This window comes from Protomyctophum parallelum (assembly GCF_964188405.1).
Source record: "Protomyctophum parallelum genome assembly, chromosome: 1".
In the NCBI taxonomy this organism is placed as follows: Eukaryota; Metazoa; Chordata; class Actinopteri; order Myctophiformes; family Myctophidae; genus Protomyctophum; species Protomyctophum parallelum.
In genome coordinates this window covers 76,241,248-76,268,615 of record NC_139697.1, presented here as the reverse complement: position 1 = coordinate 76,268,615, position 27,368 = coordinate 76,241,248, and the positions used below count along the sequence as shown (strand labels likewise).

The 27,368-nt window shown below is 43.8% G+C and overlaps 1 protein-coding gene across 2 annotated transcripts in view; it reads left to right on the top strand.

Annotated features, from left to right (window-relative positions):
- Positions 1-27,368, top strand: part of ssh2b (slingshot protein phosphatase 2b) — a 40,268-nt gene that overhangs the window by 9,356 nt on the left and 3,544 nt on the right. Inside the window, exons 1-13 of one of the 2 annotated variants that reach the window (XM_083764558.1) lie at positions 11,702-12,126; positions 17,550-17,662; positions 18,012-18,076; positions 18,640-18,761; positions 19,383-19,448; positions 20,332-20,397; positions 20,748-20,942; positions 22,622-22,715; positions 23,340-23,468; positions 24,433-24,479; positions 24,813-24,959; positions 25,479-25,679; positions 25,781-26,855. In XM_083764558.1, the coding sequence (XP_083620684.1) occupies positions 12,029-12,126; positions 17,550-17,662; positions 18,012-18,076; positions 18,640-18,761; positions 19,383-19,448; positions 20,332-20,397; positions 20,748-20,942; positions 22,622-22,715; positions 23,340-23,468; positions 24,433-24,479; positions 24,813-24,959; positions 25,479-25,679; positions 25,781-26,855 (2,418 nt within the window). In that variant the 5' untranslated portion in view covers positions 11,702-12,028. Of the gene's footprint in view, positions 1-11,701; positions 12,127-17,549; positions 17,663-18,011; positions 18,077-18,639; positions 18,762-19,382; positions 19,449-20,331; positions 20,398-20,747; positions 20,943-22,621; positions 22,716-23,339; positions 23,469-24,432; positions 24,480-24,812; positions 24,960-25,478; positions 25,680-25,780; positions 26,856-27,368 lie in introns of those variants that run through there. The other variant, XM_083764557.1, reaches the window with a different exon arrangement.

Here is a 27,368-nt window from a genome sequence, read left to right as displayed (position 1 = left end):
CGCCTAGATGCTTTAAGCCCTACCTTGAGCAAGACACTGACTACTAATTGCTCCCGATGGGCTGGTTGGTGCCTTGTCATCGGTGTATGAATGTGTGTGTGAACTGTAAATGGGTGAATGTGCAAATCTATGTAAAGCGCCTTGGATAAAGGTGCTATATAAATGCACCATTTAGATATAGATAACATTTCTGTTCTGAAACAAATAGAAACAAAAAAGAGAAAACATATATATATATATATATATATATATATATATATATAGCAACCATATTGCCATGTTACTGAATGTATAGTAAAATACCAGTGTTCATTTATTGGTTTGTAACTCAGAGTGTAACCCATTTGGTTATAATTATTTACACTGTCAGAGTTAAATGAACACTGAAGATTTGAATGTGTTCGGTCATTAACCCATTTGGGATCTATGTCATGGAGAGGGGAGTTGCACCACTCAGTTCACACGGGTGTGATTTTTATTTGAGCGTTGGCTATTCAAATATGGAAGATATACAAGCTCACAGCGCCTAACTTTGTGCCGTGCTGCGAGCTTGTACATAATTATGCTATCTTTGAAAACATTTTGAAAGTGTGAGAACTGCTGATTTTAGAAGGCATTTCTAGAATCGGCCTTAGGTGTTAATGGGTATATAAACTGTAACAATGCTGCAATCACAATTCTGGGGAACAAGTTTGTTTACTGTGAATGGCTGTAAACACGGGAACATGCTTGTGTGACACAGACACAGAGTCATGACCCAGTAGAGAAATAACCAAACCTGGATCTTGCTAATGCTTTGACTACAGCTTCATGTAACAACGATTGGGTGAAGAAAAGTCACCACATAATACATCTTACAAGTATGCAAAACTTTTGCAGAATTACAGCACACTCTCAATGCAAAAACCTGTTAAAAGTTATGCAAGAAATATGTCAAGTATAACAAGTAACAAAACAAGCTAGAAAAGTAGCTTTTTACTCTTGATTAACCGTTACTTACTGCTTCCCCCCAATGACTCGCAACGCAACAACTTGCAACCACTTGCCACAGAATCCTAAAACTGGTTTGCTACTGTAACTGGACAGTTTTGGTTTGCGAGTTGAATCACTTCTGACGGTTGAAGCGACCTGCAGCGGGGAATTCTATTCAGACCTGCAGTGGCTTTGTCACATTGGGAATCATTGATGTGGAGTTGTGGACTGGGCTTTACAGTTACAGTAGATAACGGTCTACACAGTAAAAATCACCAAGGTTTAATACATTTTTCAAATGTACACGTAACCGTAAGCTCAATTTGTTATATTTGTAAGCTATCAGAGTTTATACTTTTCCTGTGTGAGGCCATTATAGCATCCTGAGTGTCTTTTCCAATATGATGAATGTCCTACCAATGAACAGTCCCTCTCCAATTCAGTGATGCTCTTCAAAGTTACTGTTACGAAGGAAGGAAGGAAGTGTCGCTCCGACATCACAACCGTGGTGTCAGAGGTGATGTCACCTCTGACACCACGACATTATAAATATACGCCTAGCAGGTTTACCAGTAGAATTAAGCTTTGGAACTTTAGTTGTGACTTACTCACCTTGGACTGTTGAACCCATATAGCCTGCCTCAAGAGCTCCCATTTCTATCCCTTACTACTAAACTAAGGTGGGACTCTCGTCTGTAATTCCCAGACCATATCAGGCTCTTGATTTAGAGCCTCGGTTACAGTTACCATTTGTTTATAAGATTTGATTTCTGTAAATCGATCTGGATTAAGTGCATCTGCCAAATGCCTAAAGCTTTCTCAAGTATCGACAGCAAACTTCAATGGAATACCCTCATGATTGTGCCATAGCAGCATAACTGTAGGCTACTCTGTAAGTATTAAAAGAGCACATGCACATCACCAATGTGGCAATCAAGCCACTGAAGCCACACATTTTGAAATTAATTAATACATTACAATCTCAGCGATACGATTATTGAGCGTTTTTTAATCACGATGAACGATAACAACAATTATCGTCTCATCCCTAGTCATGCTTCAGAAATAGACTGTCTACAAGCTCAATGCGTCAAGTTTCACTGGTTGGGTTAAATGAGGACTAATGCACTGTGGCCACCACGGCTGAAGTGACACACTTGGGTTAAAGTGATCCCATGTGATTTTTACTGTACCCTCCAACCCTTGTGAGGCTCTAATTTAGCTACTTTTACTTAACTGGAGGATTTCCAAATCTTTATACTTTTACTTTTACTCCACATCTCAGAGGCAAATATTATACCTTGATTTTGATTATTCTATTAATTAAAGGACCACTTCACCACTTTTCAACCTATCTTCATATAATAGGTCCTCACTAATAATCATGAAAAGATGGCATGATTTATTTCTACTTTATTTCTACTTTCTAGCTCATAGGACGTCTGTGGGCATCATCATTAGGCAGTTTTTTTTTAAACAAGATTTTTTTACAAAAATATTTTATTTTCATTATCGTGAGAACGATGGCTTCCATTTTTGCATTGCAACTTTTCAGGACTAGAAAGCCTGCAGTTTCTATTAGCTTGTATTCCCCATCGATGATGTCACTGGAAGACGGTTTCTGAACTGCCCACAGCCCTCCTGAGACACAGAGTAGAAAAGAATTGCACCATTTTTTCATGATTATTAGTGAGGACCTATTATATGAAGATAGGTTGAAAAGTGGTGAAGTGGTCCTTTAATTTGGGCCATTTTTAAAATTATCTGATCTACAAGCTCACAAGCTTGTAGATCGACCGAAATAATAGGGCTGAAGCGGTTACAGTATGTCTTGTAGCGGGGCCTGTCTTGTCGACGTAGAGGTCGGTGGATTCAGCATAACCAGCACCAGCGCTCGTTAATGTCACACGTCTGCATCACTGCCGCTGCATAGCCAGGTGCAGAGCACGGCTGCTGTGTAGTAGCACTATCCATGTCCTGCACTAGAGCATGGCTGTTGTGTAGCACTAGATTAGATTAGATTAGATTCAATTTATTGTCACTGCACATAGTATACAAATACTTTGACAATGAAATGAATAGTGGCGTCCAACCAGAGTGCAATACAGTAATGCAATAATGGGAATAAATACACTTGTTGTTGAATGTACAGAATGTACAGTATGTACAGTAATGTATAATAAAGGAAATAAATAGAAAAATAGACAATGAAGTATAAATATAAATGAGAAGTATGCATATATATACACACCCACCCACACAAGCCATAAGCCATAACATGCTAGTCTATGTATGGTGTGAGCATGAGAGTTCAGATGGGAAGGAGGAAGGGGGGACGGAAGGGGGTATCATTGTTCAGTGTCATTGAATAGGGGCAGAGTTCAGCAGGGAGACAGCAACAGGAAAGAAGCTGTTCCTGAGCCTACTAGTGCGGGAACCAATAGACCTATAGCGTCTCCCGGATGGAAGAAGGGTAAAGTATTTGTGGTTTGGATGAGAGGGGTCTTTCAGCCTAGGATGCCTCTCGCCCTACGCAGACATCTTTGGCGCTGTAGATCCTCAATGGACGGGACTTGGGTGCCAATTATGTACTGGGCCGTTTTTACTACCCGTTGCAGGGCCTTCCGATCAGACACTGTGCAGCTGTTGTACCACACTGAGATGCAGTTTGTCAAGATGCTCTCAATGGTGCAGCGGTAAAAGTTCACCAGAATTCGGGGATCAAGGTGAGCCTTCCTCAGTCTCCTTAGGAAATATAGACGCTGCTGCGCCTTCTTGAACAGGGTGGAGCAGTTGAGAGCCCATGAGAGGTCCTCAGAGAGGTGAACACCCAGGAACTTGAAGCTGGACACCCGCTCCACCACCGCCCCGTTGATGTAGATCGGGGTGTGGTCACAGCGGTTAGTTCTCCTATAGTCCACAATTAGCTCCTTGGTCTTCGTGGTGTTGAGAGCCAAATTATTGTCAGCGCACCACGCGGCCAGGTGCTGGACCTCCTCCCTGTAGGCCGACTCGTTATTGTTCTTAATCAGGCCTACCACCGTGGTGTCATCCGCGAACTTGATGATGGTGTTGGAGCCATGCACCGGAACGCAGTCAAAGGTGAAGAGGGAGTAGAGGAGAGGACTAAGCACACAGCCCTGTGGTACGCCAGGTCAGTGTCAGGGTGGAGGAGGTGTGATTATCCAACCTAACAGACTGGGGTCTGTTGGTCAGAAAGTCCAAAATCCAGTTGCAGAGTGTGGTGCTGATGCCAAGGTGGTGAAGTTTGATGACCAGTTTAGAGGGGATGATGGTATTGAATGCGGAGCTGAAATCAATGAACAGCATCCTTACATAGGTGTTGGTGAGTTCCAGGTGAGTGAGGGCAGTGTGAATTGCAGTGGAGATGGCATCCTCAGTTGACCTGTTGTGACGGTAGGCATACTGATGAGGGTCGGGGGTAGGCAGGTTTTCAGGTGAGCCAGTACCAGCCTCTCTAGGCACTTTGTGATGATGGGGGTGAGTGCCACAGGGTGGAAGTCATTCAGGCATGTTGCTGTGGAATGCTTTGGTACTGGCACAATGGTAGCTGTTTTGAGACAGACAGGAATGACAGAGAGAGGTTGAAAATATTACAAAACTCCTGCCAGCTGCTCAGCGCATGCCCTCAATACACGACCAGGAATGCCGTCAGGGCCCGCAGCCTTCCGTGCATTCACCCTACTCAGTGTGGTGCACACCTCACTGGTAGAGAGCGTGAGCGGATGGTCACCTGGTGGAACGCTGGATTTGGTGGCGGTCTCACTGTTGTCCCGGTCGAAACGAGCGTAGAAGTGGTTCAGCTCGTCGGGCAGAGAGGAGCTGCTGGAAGAGGGGGTGGAGTTATGGGGTTTGTATGCTGTGAGTGCCTGAATGCCTTGCCACATGCGCCGAGAGTCAGAGTTGTTGAAGTGCTCCTCTATCCGCAGTTTATATGCATATTTGGCCCTCCAGATTCCCTTCTTCAGGTTAGCCCTGGCTGAGCTGTAGGCCTCCGTGTCACCAGCCCTAAAAGCAGCGTCTCGTGCCTTTAGCAGTAGGCGGACCTCAGCATTCATCCAAGGCTTCTGATTGGGGAATGTTTTTATTTTCTTGTGTGTAGTGACATTGTTTATACATCTGTTGATGTAGTCCAAAACAGAGCCAGTGTATAGATCAATGTCCGTGAGGGAGTCCTGGGTGGCCTGGGTGGAAAATATACTCCAATCAGTGTGCTGGAACTGCTGCTGGAGTGAGCATTCAGCTCCCTCTGGCCATATTTTGACTGACCTTACTGTGGGTTTTATCCGTTTAATGACAGGTAAATATGAGGGGAGGAGGAACAGTGAAATGTGGTCTGATTGACCCAGATGGGAGAGGGGAATGGCTTTATAAGCCTTGGCAATGTTTGTGTAAACATGGTCCAGTGTATTGTCTCCTCTCGAGGCACAGGAGACATGTTGGTGAAATTTAGCCATGTCCTGCGTAAGTGCAGAGCATGGCTGTGGTGCCTACCCATTAATACGGGTGATGTCAGAGGCATGGTAAAGGAAAGGAAAGGTACTATGTTTACCCAGGGTAACTGGACTAAGCTCAAGAACTTGTTTACAGCCAGGCCCTGCTCATAGAACATTTCATGGTAGGGGTTCAATGCCTTGTCCAAGGGCACTTCAGCGGTGGTAATTTTAACGTGCCGGTCCGGGGATATGAACTAGCGACCTTTCGATATCAAGACCGCTCCGCAAACCGTTCACCCACCGCTGCCCCTGGTGACGTCAGTCAGAGGAGCAGTGATGTTGTCGTCGGTGGAGGCACTGAAGGGCAGCGGGAGAGTCAGAATTAGCAGTGGTTCTCTCAACGATTAAAAAAAAAAGCTGATCTACAAGCTCACAGCATGGCACGAAGTGACATGCTGTGGGCTTGTACAGTATATCTGCCATAGGGGCCATAGGGGCACGGTGGAACAGTTGGTAGTGCTGTCGCCTCACAGCTAGAAGGTCCTGGGTTCGATTCCCGCTCGGGACGCTGTGGGTGCTGGCGGCGTGTTTCCCCATACCCGAAGGCGGGGTTGGCGAAAGGGCCTTTCTGTGTGGAGTTTGCATGTTCTCCCCGTGTCCCCTAGGGTACCCTCACAAAAAACATGCAGTAATCCTGGTCACTAAACTGCCTCCCCCTGGCCAGCCGGGGCGCCTGATGGAGGGGAAAGGAACTGGTTGGAATAACGTGTTCCTTCCACGCGCTACGTCCAACCAGGGAAACTCCCCCCCTGTCAGGTGTAAAGGAGCAACTTGGACACTCAGGCATGAAGGAAGCATGAGTTCAAGTCTGTTGCTCTCCCCTTGTCCCCCATATATGGGGGACTAGGTTGGTGGAGGGTGTGTAGAGCCCAGGATCACATTAGATGATTGACACAGGGGTGAAAAATGGGTTACAAAATCGTGGGATAAAAAATATATTAAAAAAAAAGTATATCTGCCATTTATAGCCAATCAATATGCCATTTAGCTAAGTTTTGTATAAGCCAGTAAAAAAGCTTTATTGCAATGGTTCTCAAGTCCAATGACCCTGAGGGCTCCTTGACGGGTTTTCAAATGGATCCTTAAAGGCCAGAAAATGCAAATTGTCGCAACTCCCTGCAACTGCCATTGGGGACTTCTCAGAGAACCAATGGTGTATTTTTATATGCTGTACCTCTACCCCGCTGGTCTTTTCTCCCAGCATTCCCTGCAGTAACCCTATACTGTATATGCAATCAGCATTTGTCATGCCACAGGTCAGCTTGATTAGACTGTAAAGTGTAAATAATCATTTACTTTGTGACTTTACTTCCTGTGATGCATGTGGCACTAAACTAATCGTTTTCTTAGTCACAGGTTAGTCATAGGAGGGCTTCAAAAACTTGGGCCTAACATTTATTGAAGGTAAAGGTTTGAATTGTAAGTAATGGAACATTATTGCTGGTAGTGTAGTAGTAGTCAACTATTTTTGAAAACTTTAAAAAAGACAGTGATGGAAGATATATTCATAGTCATCAATGTACAGCATATTCATTGGTGGTGAAAATGTTTTATTAAAATGACTCCAAACATGATATCTTGAGGGGTGATATCAACACAGCATTGCTCTCTCTGCTGCCAAAGGTCGCCAGGGGTACTGTTCTCCAACTGTGTTGTTGCGTTGCGTGGGATTGGGGGTTGTTCCCAGATTGATGGATTAGAAGGCATTTTTAGAATCGCCCTCAGATCTAAATGGGTTAAATATCTGTGTCCTTGACTAAAAAAAAATGGCGATTTACTGAGTTAATCAACAGATCTGTAAAAGCTGCTGCATACAATCATGCACCTTTTCAGGTTGTTGAGGTAAATGTAGATTTCACATTGACTACTGGCTATTGAAAGTTGTTGACTGACACAAAGAGTTATATCTGGAGATACAAGACGTGCATGGACAAATACATGGAAGACAACTAGTAAGTAAACTAACAAAGTCTTGGCTCGACTAAAATGGATTCACCGATATAATCGATTAATTGAAGATTTAAAATGTTGGTCAAGTGCACGCTCTAGTGACGTGGACAAGGGAGTGAAGAGAATATCATTCGGTGTCCCTGTGTTGTGTATGTGATGCGCCGCTGATATTCACTAGGGTGACTGTGTGCGTGTGTGTTTTTGTGTGTGACAGTTACAGTTACTGTTTAGTACAACAAAAGAGTCTCCGGTGTCTGTGCATGTGTGCCACGGCATTCGGCGCTTCGCCAGCTGTCATTGAATAGTGTCAGTGGTCAAATCACAGGACAGCAAACCATGGAGACGTGTCATTGGTCAAATCAACAGTAGTGAAAAAGTACTCAAATGTTTTACTTAAGTAAAATGATCAATACCGCAATATAGAAATACTACGTTACAAGTGAAAGTCCGGAATTCAAAATGTAGGGGGCACGGTGGAACAGTCGGTAGTGCTGTCGCCTCACAGCTAGAAGGTCCTGGATTCGATTCCCGCTGGGGACACTGTGGGCGATGGGGGCTTGTTCTCTCCTCCACGTCATCAGTGCCCATACCCGAGGCGGGGTTGGCGAAAGGGCCTTTCTGTGTGGAGTTTGCATGTTCTCCCCTTGTCCCCTAGGGTAGGTAGGTACCCTCACAAAAAACATGCAGTAATCCTGGTCTCGACTCTAAACTACCTCCCCCTGGCCAGCCGGGGCACCTGATGGAGGGGAAAGGAACTGGTCGGAATAACGAGTTCATTCCACGCACTACGTCCGTCCGGGGAAACTCTCCCCCGTCAGGTGAAAAGAAGCAGCTTGGACTCCTCGTCCATAAAGGTCAGTCCGCTGCCCCCCCAAAGTTGACAGGAAGTGTAGCGCCCATTACATTAGATAATTGACACTGGGTGAAAAAATGGGTAGCAAAATCATGGGATAAAAATGTAAGAAAAAAGGTTTTCAAATGTATATAAAAATCTTTTGGAAATAGCAGATTGGCTATTTTCAAATGGCTGAAATATATACTGTATAGTGCTGAAGTGGTTAATGTATCTTTTGTAATAATTATCAAAATCTACAAAGTAACTAAAGTTTTCAAATAATTGAAGTAAAATATACCTCAAAATGAGTCAACTTGAGTAAATGTACTTTGTTAATTCACAGTACACCACGTGTCGTTTAGGTACTGCAGTCACACTGTTATCCAAAGTCAATTGAAAGTAGGACAGGAAGAACAGAAAAGGCTTTAAGGCTCAAACTGACACAATTCCATGCAGGGTCAGAGCAGGCACTCCTTTTTTTTTTTACAAAAGATGTAACAACATATACCTGGGTTACTAGGGCGATGATTATGAAAGAGTGCGGAATGAAAAGCAAGGGGTAAATACTGGTATTTATTAAGATGAGCATTTGTGACTGATGCAACATTATACTTTTTTTGTGACTGATGGCCCTTTTTTTGCAACATAGTTCTTAATAGTTTCTAAATTTAACCCATGACATTGTGCATAATGTGGACCGTCTAGTCCCCCCATGATTCATGTTATCTAAAAACAAATCTTCTCTTATGGGGTTCCCTGGCACCAAATCTTTTCCCCTCAACTCAAATAATGGAGAAAACAGTACTATGACCTGCATCAAAGTTAGAAATAAATGTATGTGCAGGAATGAACAGTTGTTTGGAGATGTGAATACAGGGAAGTCCTGAAGCGCCCAAGAGAGGGAATTGATGCATTTAAAAAGACAGACAGACAGTGAATGACATTTAGGAAGAGTGAGCAGACGAAAGAGAAGCTTCTGTTTCGACAGACAAGTAGATGAGGGGTAAAGGCCTCACCTTATCACCTAAAACTGGAGTATGAATATAGGCCTTTAGAATAGATAATGGGGTCGGACAAGGATGTATTGTATTGAGCAGGATGGAAGCTGAGGTGATTATCATTAGAGATTTGCTTGCGTGCATGGTATTTAGGTGAATCAATGACATTTGGAATTGAATACAATGGGGAAAAGTCAGTTGATGGTGATTGGTGTGAAGGACGTCTGCCTTTATATTATTTATGTTTTCACTGTGGAGTCTAATAATTATTATTTTAATAGAGGATAGAAAGGGAATATCTTTTTTCCCCTCACTTTTCAATGAGTCAAGTGAGTCCACTGTCTGATTCTGTGGGCACATAAACAATCATGGCTGTGTTATTTTTCCTGCATTTGTTGTTTATGTTTTGCTATTCAGTCAGGTGGCACTGATCATGGATTTATCGTCAGTGTTGCAAACCGTGCAATCAATCCATGCCATAAATCGAGGGCCGAGTGACATGGACAGATCATGTTCCCGCCCGGTCACAACCAACCAGGCTCACGGGTTGTTTCCTGGAGTCCTGTTTGATTTCTCCAATGTTGTTTTTTGTGTTTTTGTTGTTGGCACCATGACACGTTGCGGTGTTGTCACGTGTCGGGTGTCGCGTTGCTGACTCCGGGTCAGTTAGAAATGTTTCCTTTGAGGTCACAGACCTATGCTCCCGTCTATCCAGTGGTGGAAAGTAACTAAGTGCATGTACTTCAGTAATCAGTATTGTACTGAAGTGTAATTTTGAGGTATTTGTATTTCCAATTTCCAGTACTTTTACTTCTGCTCCACTACATCTCGGATCCAAATCGTTATTTTTGTTTATTAAGACTAGTTTTTGGCGTTTGTGCCTTTATTGATAGTTACATTGAAGACAGACAGGAAAAAGGGAGGAAGAGACAAGGGAGAGACATGCAGCAATGGTCGTCATGAACGGGACTCGAACTAGCCCTAGAATGGCTTCATACAGTTTGTACAGTATTTCACATACAGAGCCATAGAACACCCTGATTAATTTCTGTTCGGGTACAAAATGCGCGGCCTAAATGTGATAAATGCTCCGTTTGTACTCACCCATTAAATAATTCCATATCCATATCCATGTGAACGTTCTGGCACAAAACGTGTATTTAGTCAATTATCTCCACTTTTTCAAGAGATGCACACGGACGTCTTTCTCTCCGGGCAAAGGGGCCCGGAATGACAGCTGGACTTCATTTATCAAAACTTTGTCTGATCACCACAAACGTCATCACCAATTGACCAGGGAAGCACAAATGTTTGGGTCACACAATTGGCAGGTGCCTTGCGATAGGTGCTGGGTAATTAATCACACCACTTGCCAATTGTGTGACCCAAACTTTTGTGTTTCCCTGGTCAATTGGTGATGACGTCTGCGGTAAACAACAGGAAGTATTGGTAAAATCAGTCCATCGATCATCTCGCCCGGAGAGAAAGATGTCCTTGTGCATCTCTTGAAAACGTGGAGATAATTTACTAAATACACGTTTTGTGCTAGAACGTTCACATGGATATGAAACTAGAGGACCACATTTCACTCCACGTCTTTGGAATTATTTAATGGGTGAGTACAAACTGAGCATTTATCACATTTAGGCCACCCATAATTCAATTCAACCAGGAACGGGTGGAAGGGATCTATGCCTCTGATACATGATAATTTACGAAGTTAATGAAATGATCACAGGCATTCTAGGTCTAGACTCAAACATGCGACACAACACGCTGTCAGGCCAGAGCCTATATGTGGCATGCGCCTGGACCATTAGGCCAATGGGCCTAATGGTAAATCCACTACATTTATTTGAACACTTTTAACACAGTTACTAGTTACTTTGCATATTTTGATTATTACTGTTATTATGAAACACACATTAACCATTTCAGCCCTATACATTTCGGCCATTTGAAAATAGCCCATCGACAATCATCACGATAAATTTTTTGTTAATTATCTTGAAATGGGACATTCTGCATTTACATACTTTTGGTATTTAAATACATTCTTATTTCTTATGGCAATACTTTTGTTTTTTAATCAAGTTTTTTTTTAATTCCGGACCTTTACTTGTAACAGAGTATTTATGCATTGCAGTATTATTGATACTTTTTACATTAGAGTACTTTTTTCCACCACTGCGTCTATCTATCGCGCTCTGTCAGCGGCGTGAGGCAAGTTAAGTAACACTAAAAACCGACCCTGGATCAGCGTGTTCTCTGTCTCGCTGTGTGTCTCTCTGATTGGCTGATGCGTGCCGTCTCCTCCCCTCTCCAGCTGTAGACTTGTACCGCAGCCCCGTGCACGTGCACGCACAGTCGCACACAGTGCACGCATGCAGTAGAGCCATACCACCATAGATGGACACGACACATACACACACAGACACACAGCACCTGCCCGCGATGAGGACTACTTCATTCATTGATTTAAACCTTTTTCTGGCGCTTGTAGCACTCCTATTGTTGCTCATTAGTTTGAGTTCTGGGAGCTTTTAAGCGTTTTTTATATATTTATTTGTAACATTTCTGAATGCTGCGCTTAAATAGGCGTGTGACACACGCACGCACCCGGTCCCACCCTCCAAGAAGAACCCTTTAACCGGGGAGCGGACTAGTTCCCATGGCGCCGTGTGTTTAGGAGGATTTATTATATCGTTTTATTTTTGGGTTTTTTGGGTGACGGCTGACCGAGTGCCATCGCAGCGATGCCTCCCGGCGTTGTTACCCCGCCACGGAGCGCTACGCTCGGCTGCTTCTGCTGCGTTCGCTGCGGGATGATTTCTCAAGGAAAGACCGACCAGCAGTAAGTTTGCAAAGCAGGCGGATTCGTTTCGATCTGTGTGGTTTCCAACCCTTTTCATATCAAGGTCATGATTGTTGATTCGGTATTTGAACCACCCATGGACCACCATTTGATGAAATTTAGCCTGACTTATTAGAACATGATGTTATCATACGATTTTGTCACAATGACAATTCCATACTGTATTGATGTTGGTACCGTACCACATAGGGCATAGGAGACATAACAGGCGAACGTTGATCAAATCAAAACAATTCTTCTACATTCTCTCTCTGTGTGTGTGTGTGTGTGTGTCTTATGTTTCCTGGCATTCCGCTGCTTGTTTTTTGTGAAGCACTTTGGGTTGCATTTTATGTATGAAAGCCGTTGCTATATAAATAAAGATTATTATTATTATTATTATGTGTGTTCAGACAATATTATTTAGGGCATTCAGTGTTTATTTTGGACAGCGTTGAAACAGACCCTGCAGTCAACTCAACAGCTGACAGACTGTACTGAGTGGGGAGTTGCCATAGATGGTAGCTAGCTAGCTATGTATAGAGAAAACATATTTATGGTCTAAAGTCTAAACAAAAATATATATTTTTGTTAATAGGTTCAAGCTCTATATTCTGATAATAGGCAAATTATTGCTACATATTTTGTTTGTTCAACAGGGGTCGGGTCTCCCCATCTCTCCTTAGCGCTTTAATAATCAGGAAAGAATGCAGTTGAGTTGCACTTGCAAATGTCATCCAAGCAGAAGGGTATCCATGTATCAGGTTCAACTTATTGATCATGTACCCTGTAGGAGTTATCTCTCCTGATAGGATACAATTGAGGTATCCCAACCTGAAAAGAGAAGGAGAGACAGGGAGACTCCTGTAACTGAACAAACACTCTTTAGCAATGACTACTATCAAAATATAGAGCTAATTAACACTTTAACAAGAACCACTTTACCCTACCATATCTGCAATGTGCAAATTGTTGATTTCGTAGACTAAAACTGTGACGAAAAATGTTCGATGACTACCTTTTTTCACTGACAAAAACTCAATAAAAGCTAAATAAAATCTAAGCTATGATTACTAAAGACTAAATATATTGACAATCAATGGGTAATGTATGTGGCAGAGTGGCTCACAAGTCACAACCTCAGCCTGTTGGCCTAAAAGTTTAATATCTCCTCTGAATCATTACATGGGGATATCCCTTTGGCTTAGTGGTTAAGATGTTGGCTTTCCACGTGAGAGACCCGTGTTTGGCTCTTTTGTATGCTATTGTTTTATTGACCCATAAGTGATTTGGAAAATATCAATAAAGAAACTTTGTAGTTTGAACATCTTGGCAACATCATCTTGGCAACATCTTGAGGCAACGTCTTGAAAGAGCCTATATCCCAGTCAGATATCAGACTCTACCTAACGGTGTGAGGAAGAGTTTGCCTGTCTGTGACTCATGGCCTCACACGCAGTTGGCAAACTTGGCAGACTTCTCTGTTGTTGTGTTTTTTTTGGCTGATGTGGTAGAGAATTGCACCTGAGGCCATCATCATAGCAAGAAAGACTCATTCAGGATGTGGTGAAATATGTCGATAGATGGATGCTACCTGATGTGTTAAGTAACAAAAGAACACATTTGAACCACTTAACCCATTTAAGACTTGAGGCGGATTCTACTAAATAATGCCTTCTAATCTAAATCAGTGGTTCTCAAATGTTTTCGTGCCAGGCCTGGACTAAAATGACACAAATGCTTTCCCGGTTTTTTGTGAGTAAAGCCATATTTTATACTTCCGCTGTCTATACTTATAAAATAGCTGACCTGCAAGCCCACACATGACTTGTTGTTAGCTTGTAGATCTGTTTTGATAAATTAAAATAATCTGCGCCTCTAATGACGTGCTCAAAAGTCAAAATATGGGTTAATGTGGTTAAAATGTGTACACCATTTCACACGCTGGTGGCTTTCCTTGTGTTCTTTGTAAGGTTGCCCATTGAGAAGGAGACCAGTCATTATGCTTATCTAAGCTTGAGAGAGTTCAAAGTCTACTTCCTGTTAGAAGAGCCCGGCTCCATGGAAATATAGGCAACTGACACTGACTGGCTGGGGAGGCCAAACAGTGTTTATTAAGGAAGTGCAGAGAGACAGCGTTTAATTACGGCATCCTGGCAAGGTGTGTGTGTCACAGTGTGTGTGGTGGGAATTCCGTGGTAAGAAGCCAATAACATCTTATTTCCTTGTCTGCTGTGTATGGTTGGGGTTTCTGGTCTGTAGGCTTTAGGAAGATGGGTGTTACAGGCCAATGTTGTATGTACTACATACAACAGGTGCAAGATGTAGGCTAGCACTAATGTAAATACTACATTTATGTGTATGCGTTTACCACCTTGCTTGCTTATTGTAAGTAGTCTGCTTAATGCCTATATTGATAATAACTCATATCACACCAAGTACTACTGTAGGACCTGGGCCACGGGGAGTACTGTAATGGCTGAACAAATAACATAGGTGTTTATATTTTATACACAGCAGTAGCACAGGCTTAGCAATTGGTTCACAGGTTTAATAAAAAAAAAGGTTGATTAATTAATTGATGCTTTTATTGACAAAATGCATATACATGGACGTATTTGTACATTGAGTCAGAATAAAAAAGTCTGCACACCAATTTCAGATCCCAATAATTAATTTCTTTACTTAGAAAGGTGGTAACGTTTCGGGCCTGAGGAAGGGCTTTGGCCCGAAACGTTTCCACCTTTCGAAGTAAAGAATTATTGGGAGCTGAAATTGGTGTGCAGACTTTTTTTATTCTGACTGACTATCTTTGATCCGGCACCCAGCCTACATAGGTAATTGGATGTGCGTGTCTTTCGGGTGTTTGTTCAGCCTCTTTTGCTACATATTTGTACATTTTACAAAAAAGGGATAAAACGGTGTGAGCCTTCCATTGTGGTCCTTTATTAGTGCCACACCACGCAGTCTTAAAATAAACACGTCTTGAAGTGTGTTGCCATTTATACTGTTAATATTACTCTTATCTCACCTATTTAAAACCAGGTGTTAGCATAAAACCAGGCTGTTGTTTTTTAAACTCTTCACTGTTATGCTATTGTCATTTGTCTCCACAGAAGGTGATAGAATGCAACCCTTTGCAGCCCCTGTGCTCCCATACGGCCTTCTTAGCCTTCAGCCTATATTTATCCCCTAAACCCCCACCCCAACATCTGATAGGGACTGTAAGAGGTCAATGGTGTTGTTGGGCTAACTGTCAAATCCTTAGAGTTAATTTTACTCTAAGGTGTTTAAAGGTCCACTTGGTTACATTTGTTAAATGAACAGAACACCATCTCCCCAAAAGTTAAATAATAATAATAATCTGAAATAAAATTAAAACCCGCTCTCACTAACAATGTTCTGTTCCATCTTTCTTTGTTTGCGGGACATTCTTAACCACAACAGCAACTTGAATTAATTTCCCCCGGCATGGAAATAACCTCGTAAATGTCAGTGCAATTTGATGAGCGCTTAATTACGTCAGGCGTCCAAGTTCCATTACCATTAGTATTGCATAATTGTATTGTTCATTTAACAGACGCTCCAAATGTGTACGGCTGCAGCTGGCCCATTTCTATGCCAACTTGTCAAGTTAAGCTATCTGTCCATGAGCCATAAAGTTGGATGTGATCTCTGCCAAAGCTTGTAAAGTCAGAATTGTTGTGTGAGAGAGCCGACTTTATGAGCTAATGTAGAGATTAGCTGTTCGTTCTATTTGTTTTGTGAGAGAGAACAGTTTAAAGCTGCTATCCGTAATTCTTATGTTCTTTGTGAGATTCTAACTCAGTGTCCTTGGTGGGAGACCAAACTGCTCATTGAAGACTGAATGAACCCCTGCTTGGCCAGGGGAGATCTCGTGCTTATGTGCTTGAGACCATACTACTTTGGTTGAAACCATTAAAATAAGTTCCGGAGTTCAGCTTTTTGAGGGGCGCTAGCCCCTCCAACGTCTGGCTTTTGAAATTTTGTCGTATGGCAGCCAAGTCTTAATGTTTGTTTAGAGCACTTTGAACAGAGCGGCAGCCAATTCTGTAACGATTCAAAGGCGACCATATCTAAGGCCTCTAGAAGTCTCGATCTAAACCTTTGGGGTGGTGGGTGAGGAGGATCCATGTGCCAACACACAGTGATGCGTTACACATACATAATGTGGGCCTAACAGGCCTTAGAGATGGTCGTCCTTTAATCATTACAAAGTTCATAGACTTTTAATGTTTGTTTACAGCAGTAAACTGTGTGTGTGTGTGTGTGTGTGTGTGTGTGTGTGTGTGTGTGTGTGTGTGTGTGTGTGTGTGTGTGTGTGAGAAACCTGAAATTAATGAAAGTGACCCTGCCATATATGTGCAAGCTTCTAAAAGTCAGGCACCCCTCACCTCACATGAGTGTGATCTTTAAGTTTAAGAGCATGAGCTCAGTCCACACGGGGCCTAATCCAGTCATTCTGTTGTTTTCCCGTCACCCCTCGTCTGCGATGACCCCAGAGTCCCCGACCCCTCCGTCTGTCCCCCTCGTTGGGTCTCTCTCCTCCTGCCTCTTGTCATTTTATGACCCATGTCCAGTACAGTTAAGCCAGCACGTTATTACAACCAGCTGTGTGGCTGCACACACACACACACACACACACACACACACACACACACACTTGCATCTTTGTGCAGCATGAGCACGTCATTTCCCATTTTTGATTATGCAGGACCTTATCTGTGTTTTGTAAGAAAACATGGATTAAATTAAAACAAGGAGTAAATTACAGTCAAAGCTTTTTTTTTGCCAATATCTCTCCACGCATGCACTTTGTTCATTGCAGTTATTCCACAGCCATTGTCAAGTAGCCTAAATTAAAGCAAACAGGGTTGTTGTGTGATTCATTCAACTTGTGCTTCACACTCACTCACTCCACCAAAAACACAACTTGAGGGAAAACAGTTTTTTTAACATACTGTACTCTTTGGAATTGGGACACAAACAAATCCACAGTGTTGTCCATTTGCAACTCAAGAGTGTACACTCAAGGTTCTGTCACACAGGAACGAGGTCAATAGAGGGAATGCGCATGCATAAAGTAAGTGGAAAAACAAGTGGCAAAGTGAGTTTACCCTTGTTTAATGTTGTTTAATGCAATTAGATAGGACCTTTCTGTTTGGATGTATGGGCTGTCAAGGCCAGAAACTCATTTTTGCCACTCAGTAGGTGTTCCCACATAACTTCTGGGTATGATGGGTATGAATCTGATGATGTCACGCGCATACCTTCCATTTTTGTCATGCTCCCAGTGTGTCCTTGGTCTCTGATCTACGTTCATTCCCTGCCTTGGGTGTTATTTTATTTCTAGTTTTTCTTTGTCGCTCATCCATCCTATCTCTTTTTGTGTCTCTGTCCAGCATCAGCGAGAGTTTCCTGACGGTGAAAGGAGCTGCGCTCTTTTTGCCACGGGGAAATGGCTCCTCTCCTTCATCCGCCTCTCGCTTCTCACAACTTCGCAGCAAACATGCAGGTGAGATGATGGGTTTTCCTATGCGGTTAAACGTAAGGGCGGAAATGTGCCTTTCCAGTGAGTGAAATGTGCCTTTCCAGTGACCCACATGACATATTTGTTTACATGCACACAAAATAAATGTGCCATAGAGCAACACAGTTGCCAAGGGTGCAACGCACACCATTCCTAGTGATGTGCCAGGCAACGAAATAAACACTGAAGAATAAAAGAGTTAACGCATGCTCGTAGCTGCCAATGCCAAAAATGTATTGTGGAGTTTCGGACAGACCAAGCTGCCATGTTAAGGGTCGTGAGGAAATCATGAAAGCTGAGCCATTGTTTCTTGTCTGTTTTTTGCCTAAACTAGGAGACCTCCAGCAGCATCTGCAGACCATGTTTACTCTGCTCAGACCCGAGGACAACATTAAACTGGTGGGCACACAAGCAGGCATAACACATACGCGCACACACAACACACGCACAAATCCAGTTTCAAATCCAACTTCCACTTGCAGAACGGGAAATCTAACATCCAGTACCAGGGACCTATTGGCACTTAAGCCCTGTTTTTGTAGTTCATAATTTGTAGTTCTACAATAGATCTATGCTATTTTCTCTCTCTCGCTTCCTCTTCTTCTGCTCGTTTCTATATAATATCCTCAGGTGCTGACCTATAATGGCATATAAAATACACTTTATAGCAGCTTTCTGTTTTACAGCCTGACTGCTTGGAATAAACTCCGGGCAGCCTCTGTAGATCGCTTTAAAGCACAGCTCAAGACTTATTTCTCCACACTTATTTTTTTTAACTGATTTTTAACTGTCTGTTGTTCATGTTGTTTATGTTTTTCCATATTCACTGCCTTTTTTGCTTTGCCTTTTTAATGTTTTATGCATTTGCTTTTCCTTTTTCTTTGGTTCTCCGTAAAGCACTTTGAGCTGCATTTCATGTCGTGAAAGTGTGCTATACAAATAAAGTGTTATTATTCTTCTAGGCGGTACGTTTGGAGAGCACTCAGCTCCTGGGCACCCGCTACATGGTGGTGGTCTCCACAAATGGCCGGCAGGACACGGAAGAGAGCGTGGTGCTGGGCATGGACTTCAGTCCCACAGACAGGTAGGGCTGTCACCGTTGCAAATTTAAGTTGAGGATTAATAATGTAAGAGTAGCGGAAAAGGTTAATCTTCTATTTCTGCTATTTATGGAAAACGTTTGAGAATGTGTGAACATTTTTCAACATGGAAACAATTGACAGGCCTACGGTTTGGATTTGGATCAAGTATCAATACTGCAATGTAGAAATAGTCGTGTTATAAGTAAGTCCGGAATTCTAAATTTACTAACTACAAGTTACAATGTATAAATAATGTAAAATATATAAAAATCTGTTGAATCTACAAGCTCAAAATGCGCCCAGGAGCTTGTAGATCGGCTATTTTCAAATGGCCTAAATGTGTATAAAGCTGACGTGGTTATAGTATGTTTTGTAATAATAAGCAAAATATACAAAGTAACTAGTAAATATAGTTTACTATATTAGAAGTAAAGTAGAAGTAAAAGTACTAACATTTGGAAATACTCCAGTAAAGTACAGTAAAGCACCACTCCAGCAATACTCCAGTAAAGTACAGTAAAGCACCACTGCTTGCCAGAAAATATGATCACACCAGCATTTGTGTCATTTGGAGTGATTTGACTTCACCACCCTAAACCAAAGTGTCCTTGTCTGCCTTCCAGCTCGTGTTCGGTCGGCCTGGTGTTGGCCTTATGGAGCGACACGTTGATACACCTAGATGGAGATGGGTAAGTTAGTTCATGGCAGCAACCGCACATAATTATGGAGTATGTACTGTAGAGTGTAGACAGACAGGTTAATCCAGTGGTTCCCAAACGGTGTGCCCTAAAACGAGTCCAGGTGTGCCTTGGGATTTTGTCAACCACACATTGCGATATACACAGACTTATACTTTTATTTTATTTTATTCCTTTATCAATATTTTATGGTAACTCTTTTCACCATACAGAGGCAAATTCTATACCCTAAACCTTTTAAAGACGGGGTGAAATGGTTAATTTGGGACATTTTATTTTGACGTTTCAGCCTCAAACGCTAGGATCTCAGTTTCTGAACCATTCAGAGCTATCCCTCCAGGCTATGGGACGTCTCTCCGTCTCATGCATGCGTGGTTGCGCGCATGCAGAGTGGTTGTTTACAAAGTGACAGAGAGATGGCAGCAAAGCCAGGGGGTTATCTACATATTTTAGCGTGATGATTACGTTTAAAACGAGTATTGCAGTGTCTGGATGTCATCTTGAATGAGATTAAAAACTCGTTTTCAGGAATTAATTAAAATTAAATCTTTATGGACTTTTTATATAAAAATACACAAATGAAAAATGTCCCCTTTTTTTGGCATCCATTGTTAGGTATGCCCATATGATGACCATGGATGTGTTCTAAAAGTGTGAAAAACGTGTTTTTCGTTTCACTAGGTTTTCTTTAAACACTTTAAACCTCCTGTCACTATTTTGGGCAAATTGTGTTCCTATGTAGTGCCTCTTGAATGCGTGACAAAAATGGATTGAGGCTTGGCATGTCCCCTTTGGACCCCTGTCATTCTGTCTCCTCTGTCTCTGTCACCCCTGTCTAACCTCTCCTCTTTGCTCCCCTGCCCCTCCCCCACAGAGGTTTCAGTGTGTCCACGGATAACAGAGTCCATGTGTTCAAGCCCGTGTCAGTGCAGGCCATGTGGTGAGTTCACATTGTTTGGTGGATAAGAGTACATCACGGTCTTTAAAGCATGCATCACATGACACTACTAAACCCTTGGCCTATGGGTTCTGGTCAGTAGGGTCAGAATGTCCACACACACGTTTGTGTATAATATCTAATCTAATTTTTGATTCTGACTATATTACTAAGTGATGTTTATGATTAAATATTCAGGGAAAGTACAAATACCTCTAAATTGTACAGTAAATGTACTGTTAAGCTATTAAACTAAATCATGCGTCACATGACACTCCGTCTTTGTCCTGTCATGATCCCTCTCTGACCACCCACACCTCTCCCTCTTATCGATGCCCCCCCCCCCCCCCCAGGTCGGCGCTCCAGTCGCTCCACAAGGCGTGCGAGGTGGCCCGTTGCCATAACTACTTCCCGGGCAGCCTGTTCCTCACGTGGGTCAGTTACTACCAGAGCAGGGTCTCCTCCGACCAGACGCGCATCAACGAGTGGAACGCCATGCAGGACGTGGAGTCGCACCGCGCAGACTCCCCTGTACTCTTCTCCGACGTGTGAGTCATCCCATCGCGTTCCAACGTTGGGGAAACTTGCGTTTTTGGTTTCATTGTGGCACAAATAGAATAGAAAACCAAGACATCTATTTAAGTGCTATTCATTGGAGTTGAATCAGTATGCTGCATAGGCAAAAAAGCCTTTGCAGTTGCCTCTGGGGTGCCGCCCAATAGAATATGGATAAATGGATTTTGGCCTGTTTTATTCTGCCCTCAGCCCTCCTCTTCCGTTGGGGTGCATATGTTTTCATCCCACTAATCCCCAGCGTACACACGTTCTGATTCTGAATGCCCCTGCCGACAGTCGGTGGTGCAGCTTGGAATCTGTTCTTGAGAGATTGCTGCATAGCTAAATGTATGCATCAGCCCAGCTCAGTGGCCTTTTGGTTAGTGTTCGCCCTGAGACTGGAAGGTTTATACTGACGTTGTCTTTACACGGTGGCGGCCACCATAAATCCGATAGCGTCTGTACCTGTCCAGAAAAACATACTGGTCCTCATCCACGTAAACAAACTACTAAACTAGCCTGTGGCGTTCAGCTGGTAACCATGCAGACGACGGCATAAATGCCTCTCTGTCTCCCGACATATTTTGTATGACATCTATCGACACTTGCCTTATAAGGTTATAAAAGGCCTTTCGACAAACGGAATATGGAAGATTTTATTTATACATTTATTTTATTGATAATTAATGGAGACCTTTTTTTTGCCATCACCACAGCCATACATGGTCGTGGCAGAACTATGTGCACAGGAAAGCACTCTTGATGTCTTGTCCCTGTTGTGGCCGGACTCAGCCCAGTGAAACCACTTCAGTCTAGTCCGACCGCTGCACTCTTCACACATTCTCTCTAAAAACAGTTAGCCATGCAAACTCCTGTACCTGTACGACACATTCCTTTGTTTACAAGGCTATTAAAGGGAGGACAGCTCCTCATCATGAATATGGATTGCCCGCACACACCCTATTTTTTTACAGTCTATGGCACACACACACACACACACACACATTTGACCCACTTGTCGCAGACAGAGATATGGAGTATATATACTTCCATAATGAGTGCTAAGATCGGGGGCGCCGATGGCCTCGTGGTCGAGGCACATGCCACATATAGGCTCTAATGCAGCCTGACAGCGAGTCACGGGTTTGATTCCGACCCTGACGACCTTTGCTGCGTGTCACTCCGTCTCTTCACTTCTGTCTTTACTGTACTATTTACTTGCACAGTGCTTATGTTGTCCTGTAGATGGCACTGCCACGTTATTCCCCCATTTCTATAGATTAATTTAGTGCAGATTTATTCAATCTGTGAGTTGAATAGGTCTTATGGACCTATGTGCTCCTCAGTTTTAGTCGTATAAATATACAGTCGATTTTGATGGTGTCGTAATGGTATATTTTACGCTTGGTTCTATGTTGAAAATGGCATATCTACAACACGTGAGCTTATAGATCTGCTATTTTCAGAGCTCAACACAGAGTACAACCAAACTTAAAATGACTTATTAGTTTTACTAGGTTTCTTCTCCACTAGTCCCACTCTAACATTTTTCATGTTTCAGTCAATAGCCTAGCTTTTATCTATTTTTTTGTTCCGTTTCCGTTGCTGACGGACATGGAATGACCACTTCCCTGCATGGTTGTCATGTTGCTTGCCTCCCGTGTCCACACAGACCTACAGAGAGAGAACGTACAGAGCGTCTGGTCAAAACCAGACTGAGGGAGATCATGATGCAGAAGGACCTGGAGAACATCACCAGCAAGGAGGTGTGTGTGTGTGTGTGTGTGTGTGTGTGTGTGTGTGTGTGTGTGTGTGTGTGTGTGTGTGTGTGTGTGTGTGTGTGTGTGTGTGTGTGTGTGTGTGTGTGTGTGTGTGTGTGTGTGTGTGTGTGTGTGTGTGTGTGTGTGTGTGTGTGTGTGTGTGTGTGTGTGTGTGTGTGTGTGTGTGTGTGTGTGTGTGTGTGTGTGTGTGTGTGTGTCAATTTCAGGAGGAAAACTGTAAACCAAATGAACCCGTGTACATTCAGACGTAGACATTCAGGGATGGTCACCATTACAAATTTAAGTTGATAATTGTCACACAAATAATTGCGATTAACTATTTTGATAACGATGTTTTTTGCATTGAACATCAGAACGTTACTGTTTGCCTTTTATAGGCTGCTATTTAGGCTTCATAATCACAAATTGCACAGGGCAGATAATGACAAATATCTTCTCAACATGGATTAGGTGATTATGTAATAATTGTGACAGGCCTAGTAGACATGACTCATGGGCACAAGGAACAAATGTTCCTTGATAGTTGTGTGTCTGGTGATATGGGCGTCTGGTATCTTTGGTCAGTTCCGTGGCCGACTTTGACTTATTTTTTGTGCCTGTGTCCTAAAGATCCGTACGGAGCTGGAGATGCACATGACCTGCAACCTGCGGGAGTTCAAGGAGTTCATCGACAACGAGATGATCGTGATCCTGGGCCAGATGGACAGCCCCACCAAGATCTTTGAGCACGTCTACCTGGTAGGTTCACACGCAAGGAGGGAAGGACCTCCTGTGTTGCTGAAGGATCATTCAGAATACTAAATTAGTCGGGGCGCCCGCTGGCCTAGCGGTCCAGGCGCATGCCACATAGGCGCATGCCTGACAGCGTGTCGCATGTTCGAGTCCCGATCCCGACGACTTTTGTTGTGTGTCATTCCCAGTCTCTCTCTCCCTGTTTCTCTCCACTGTGTCCTAGCAATAAAGGAAAAAATAATTACTGTAGTTCCCGGCTCCAAAGAGTCCTTGAGCAAGACACTGAACCCCTAACTTCTCCCGATGGGCAGCTCGGTGCCTTGCATGGATTCCTCTGCCATCGGTGTGTAAATGGGTGAATGTGAAGTACATTGTAATGTAAAGCGTTTTGGAAGCGCTATATGCAGTAAATGCAGTCCATTTACCATTTAATGTGGTTATTTCAGTGCTGTGGTTGGAAGTGGTCTCCCTGCTCTATTGATTTTATACGGGTCTAAACTGAGTGCAATCTCTCTCTTGCCTAGCTCCAGGCGGGTGTTACGTTTTAGCTTACTGGTGGAAAGTTTGTCTTCCACGCGGGAGACCTGGATTCAAATCTCAGGAAGCGCATAAATCTGATGGATTTCAGCTTTGGTTTCAAATATCTTTATTGTGAAGCACAGGATAAAGACATTTCAAACACTTACAAAGTGCTTCCCATATTTTATTTTATTTTCTCCAAAAACAGGGTGCAATGAAATAAACTATGGTGAATTTCCATAACTGTTGGATTTCAGCTTTAAGGGGGGGGGGGATCCAGCATTACTTTTCTTCTAATCTGTCTGGTAAAGATAGTAGAGGTCAAGTCTCACAATTTCAAGGTAGGTTTTGCTAGCAGCTTGGCTCAGAGCATGCATGTTGTGTTGCATTATGAAAGGCTCTGTTGAAGGAAATGAGTTAGTCTGAGGATGGCGTTTGTTTTTCTCTGCAGGGATCTGAGTGGAACGCATCGAACCTAGAGGAGCTGCAGAACAGCGGGTGAGACAAAAAAACGCTTTACAGCGTGGCCTCTGTCCTTCATACCGTATCCACACTTTCTCATGCCAAAAATATCACTATTAATTTGGGGTATAGAAATATTACACCAAATTCATCACTAAAACGGTTAATTAGAAATATAGCCATATTCAGTCTTGAGAAATTGCTTGCTTGACAAGCAAGTTACGGTCTTAAGATGGATCATAACAATAGAATTTATTTTCCAAAATGTATTTGACTATTAGTGCCAGCAGTCCCATTGGAATAGTTTAGCATCCAACATTCAACTCATCCACTTTATATGTTAACTTTCTCTCTTTTCCCTCATCTCAGGGTTCAGTACATTCTGAATGTAACGAGGGAGATTGACAACTTCTTCCCCGGAATGTTTGAGTACCACAACATACGCGTCTATGACGAGGAAGCCACAGACCTGCTGGCCTACTGGAATGACACCTACAAGTTTATATCCAGAGCTAAGTGAGTGCACTGTTGATTCCATTTAGTTTTAGTCATATTTTAGTCATCTGAAATGTTTTAGTGTTGACTAAATCTAAGATTTGTGTTGACTAAATCTACAGTTCGTTTTGGCAACTGAAATGTATTTTGGGGGCCTTGATGCCGTCGTAATGCCTGATTATATACTGAAAATAGCCGATTGCAACGCATTGCAGTAGATCTGCTATTTTCTAGTTTTTCTAGTCTAGTTTTTATTTGTTGACAGAATTGTCTATATTTAGTCGTCGTTACTTAGTTTTAATTTTGTTTTGTCAGTGATAAAAGGTAGTCGGCGAAAAATTAATCGTCATAGTTTGAGTCGACGAAATCAACACTGCTTCTCTGTCCTCTGCATTTCTGCTTTCTGTGCTTTCTTCCCCCCTGTCCTTCCCTTTTCTGACCAATCTCGGATCATGTTTCGCACGTATCTTGCTGACTGCAAATGTTACTGCTGACCGGCTGTGCATCTGATCTGCAACTTGTTTTCCATCTCCGTTCCAGGAAAGCCGGGGGCAAGTGCTTGGTGCACTGCAAGATGGGCGTCAGTCGCTCTGCGTCCACGGTGATCGCCTACGCCATGAAAGAGTACGGCTGGGACTTGGAGCGGGCGTTCGATTATGTCAAGGAACGGCGTGCCGTTACGAAGCCGAACCCCTCGTTCATGAGACAGCTGGAGGAGTATCAGGGCATACTGCTGGCCAGGTACACACGCACTCCAACCTGCATTCAGAGATGTACTGTATATGTACAATACACACACACGAGACATCAACGATATGCTTTCCTTCTCTGTCTCCCCTCAGTAAGCAGCGGCACAACAAGCTGTGGCGTTCGCACTCGGACAGCGACCTATCGGAGCACCACGAGCCCCTGGCCAAACCCCCCGTAGCTCAGGCGCAGAGTCTGGGCAGATCGGACCCTCGTAACCAGGCCGGCAGCTCGGCGCCACCCTCCCTCGAGGAGCTGCTCCAGCCGCTGGGAACTCCCTCTCCTGAGGGCGGTCAGCCACCACGGCCAGCAAGTGTGCCCGCCGCCTGCATCCTCTCAGACGGACTGTCGGAAGTTGAACCTTCCTCTGCGGACGACGGTCAAGCCGTAGACAAGGATCCCTTGCCCGGCGAAAGCCCGGTTCTGTCTGTTGACGAGGCGGACAACCTCCAGGCAGGGCCCGCCCAGTCGGCATGCCCCGAAGCACCGACGGCGCCCGTGTCTCCTCCTCTTTCCAACGGCCTCTGTGACGCAGAGGAAGACCCCTCGTTGTCTTCCTGCTCGCCTCCCCTTCCCCAGCCGAGGGCGGCCACTGTGGTCCCCCAGGCGCAGCGGCCTGGCATCTCCACCGTGACCGTCACCGAGAGCGTCCCTGTGGGCGTGCCACACCCGCCACCGGTCATCCACCATCTCCCCGCCTCCCCGTCCCTGAATGCTGCGCCGCAGGACCTCTGCTTCCCTTTGCCTGCGGTGGCGCCCGCCCACCAGCCACAGATGCCCTCCTCAGTGCCTGATTCCTTGAGGACCCCAAAACCAAGCACAATCCCCACGACCCAAGGCCCGTCCATAACGGTGCCTTCCGTGAAAGCAGACTCTGACCAGCAGCCAGCGGAGCTGCCGCTGGACAGCGTAGCGGACGAGCAGCCCTCCACTAATGATGACATCATCGACGACCACCCCAGTGCCACTCTGCACGACCCCAAGGTGGTGCCGTCTACACTCACCGTGGACCACATCAACTTCTTCAGCGCCAGGGAGAAGTTCCAGGGCCTGGCGCTGGACGGGAAGGGTCCGTGCATGCAGCTACGTGCTCCTGGGAAGGACCAGCAACCACTGCCTCAGGACCACTCCGCTAGTGAAGGACAGAAAGAGGAAGAAGACAAGTTAAAGGTAACACATATATTTTTGGGGCTTTTCTGCCTTTATTGATGGATTTACAGTAGGCTGACAGGAGATTGGGGTTGTGACATGCAGCAAAGGTCGTCGGGATTGGGAGTCGAACCCGCGTCAGGTTGGATTACTGAATGCCAGGGCCAAAGGTAACACTACTGCTTAGTTCTTACATACTCCATAACTCCTCAGTGTTCATTTTAATGAAATTCATAAAACATTTGTATAGCAGAGCTTGTCAATATCTGTTTGTAAATGTATCCAATAAAGTAACTTTCGAAAGTTACTTAGTGGACTGAGTGGACAGTATAGTTTATTGCTAGGTAGGTTGCACCTGCTGCTGTACTTCGATGTTAATTATCTTACTGATTCCTTGCACCTGACGTTACTGTTGCTGTTCTGTGATGCTTTTTTCTGTACTGTATATTCTCTAGATTCAGAGAACCAGACTCACACAAACCTGTTAAGCCTTTAGCACAGTGCGTGAATAAACCCAAAGAAAAGCAGTGCATT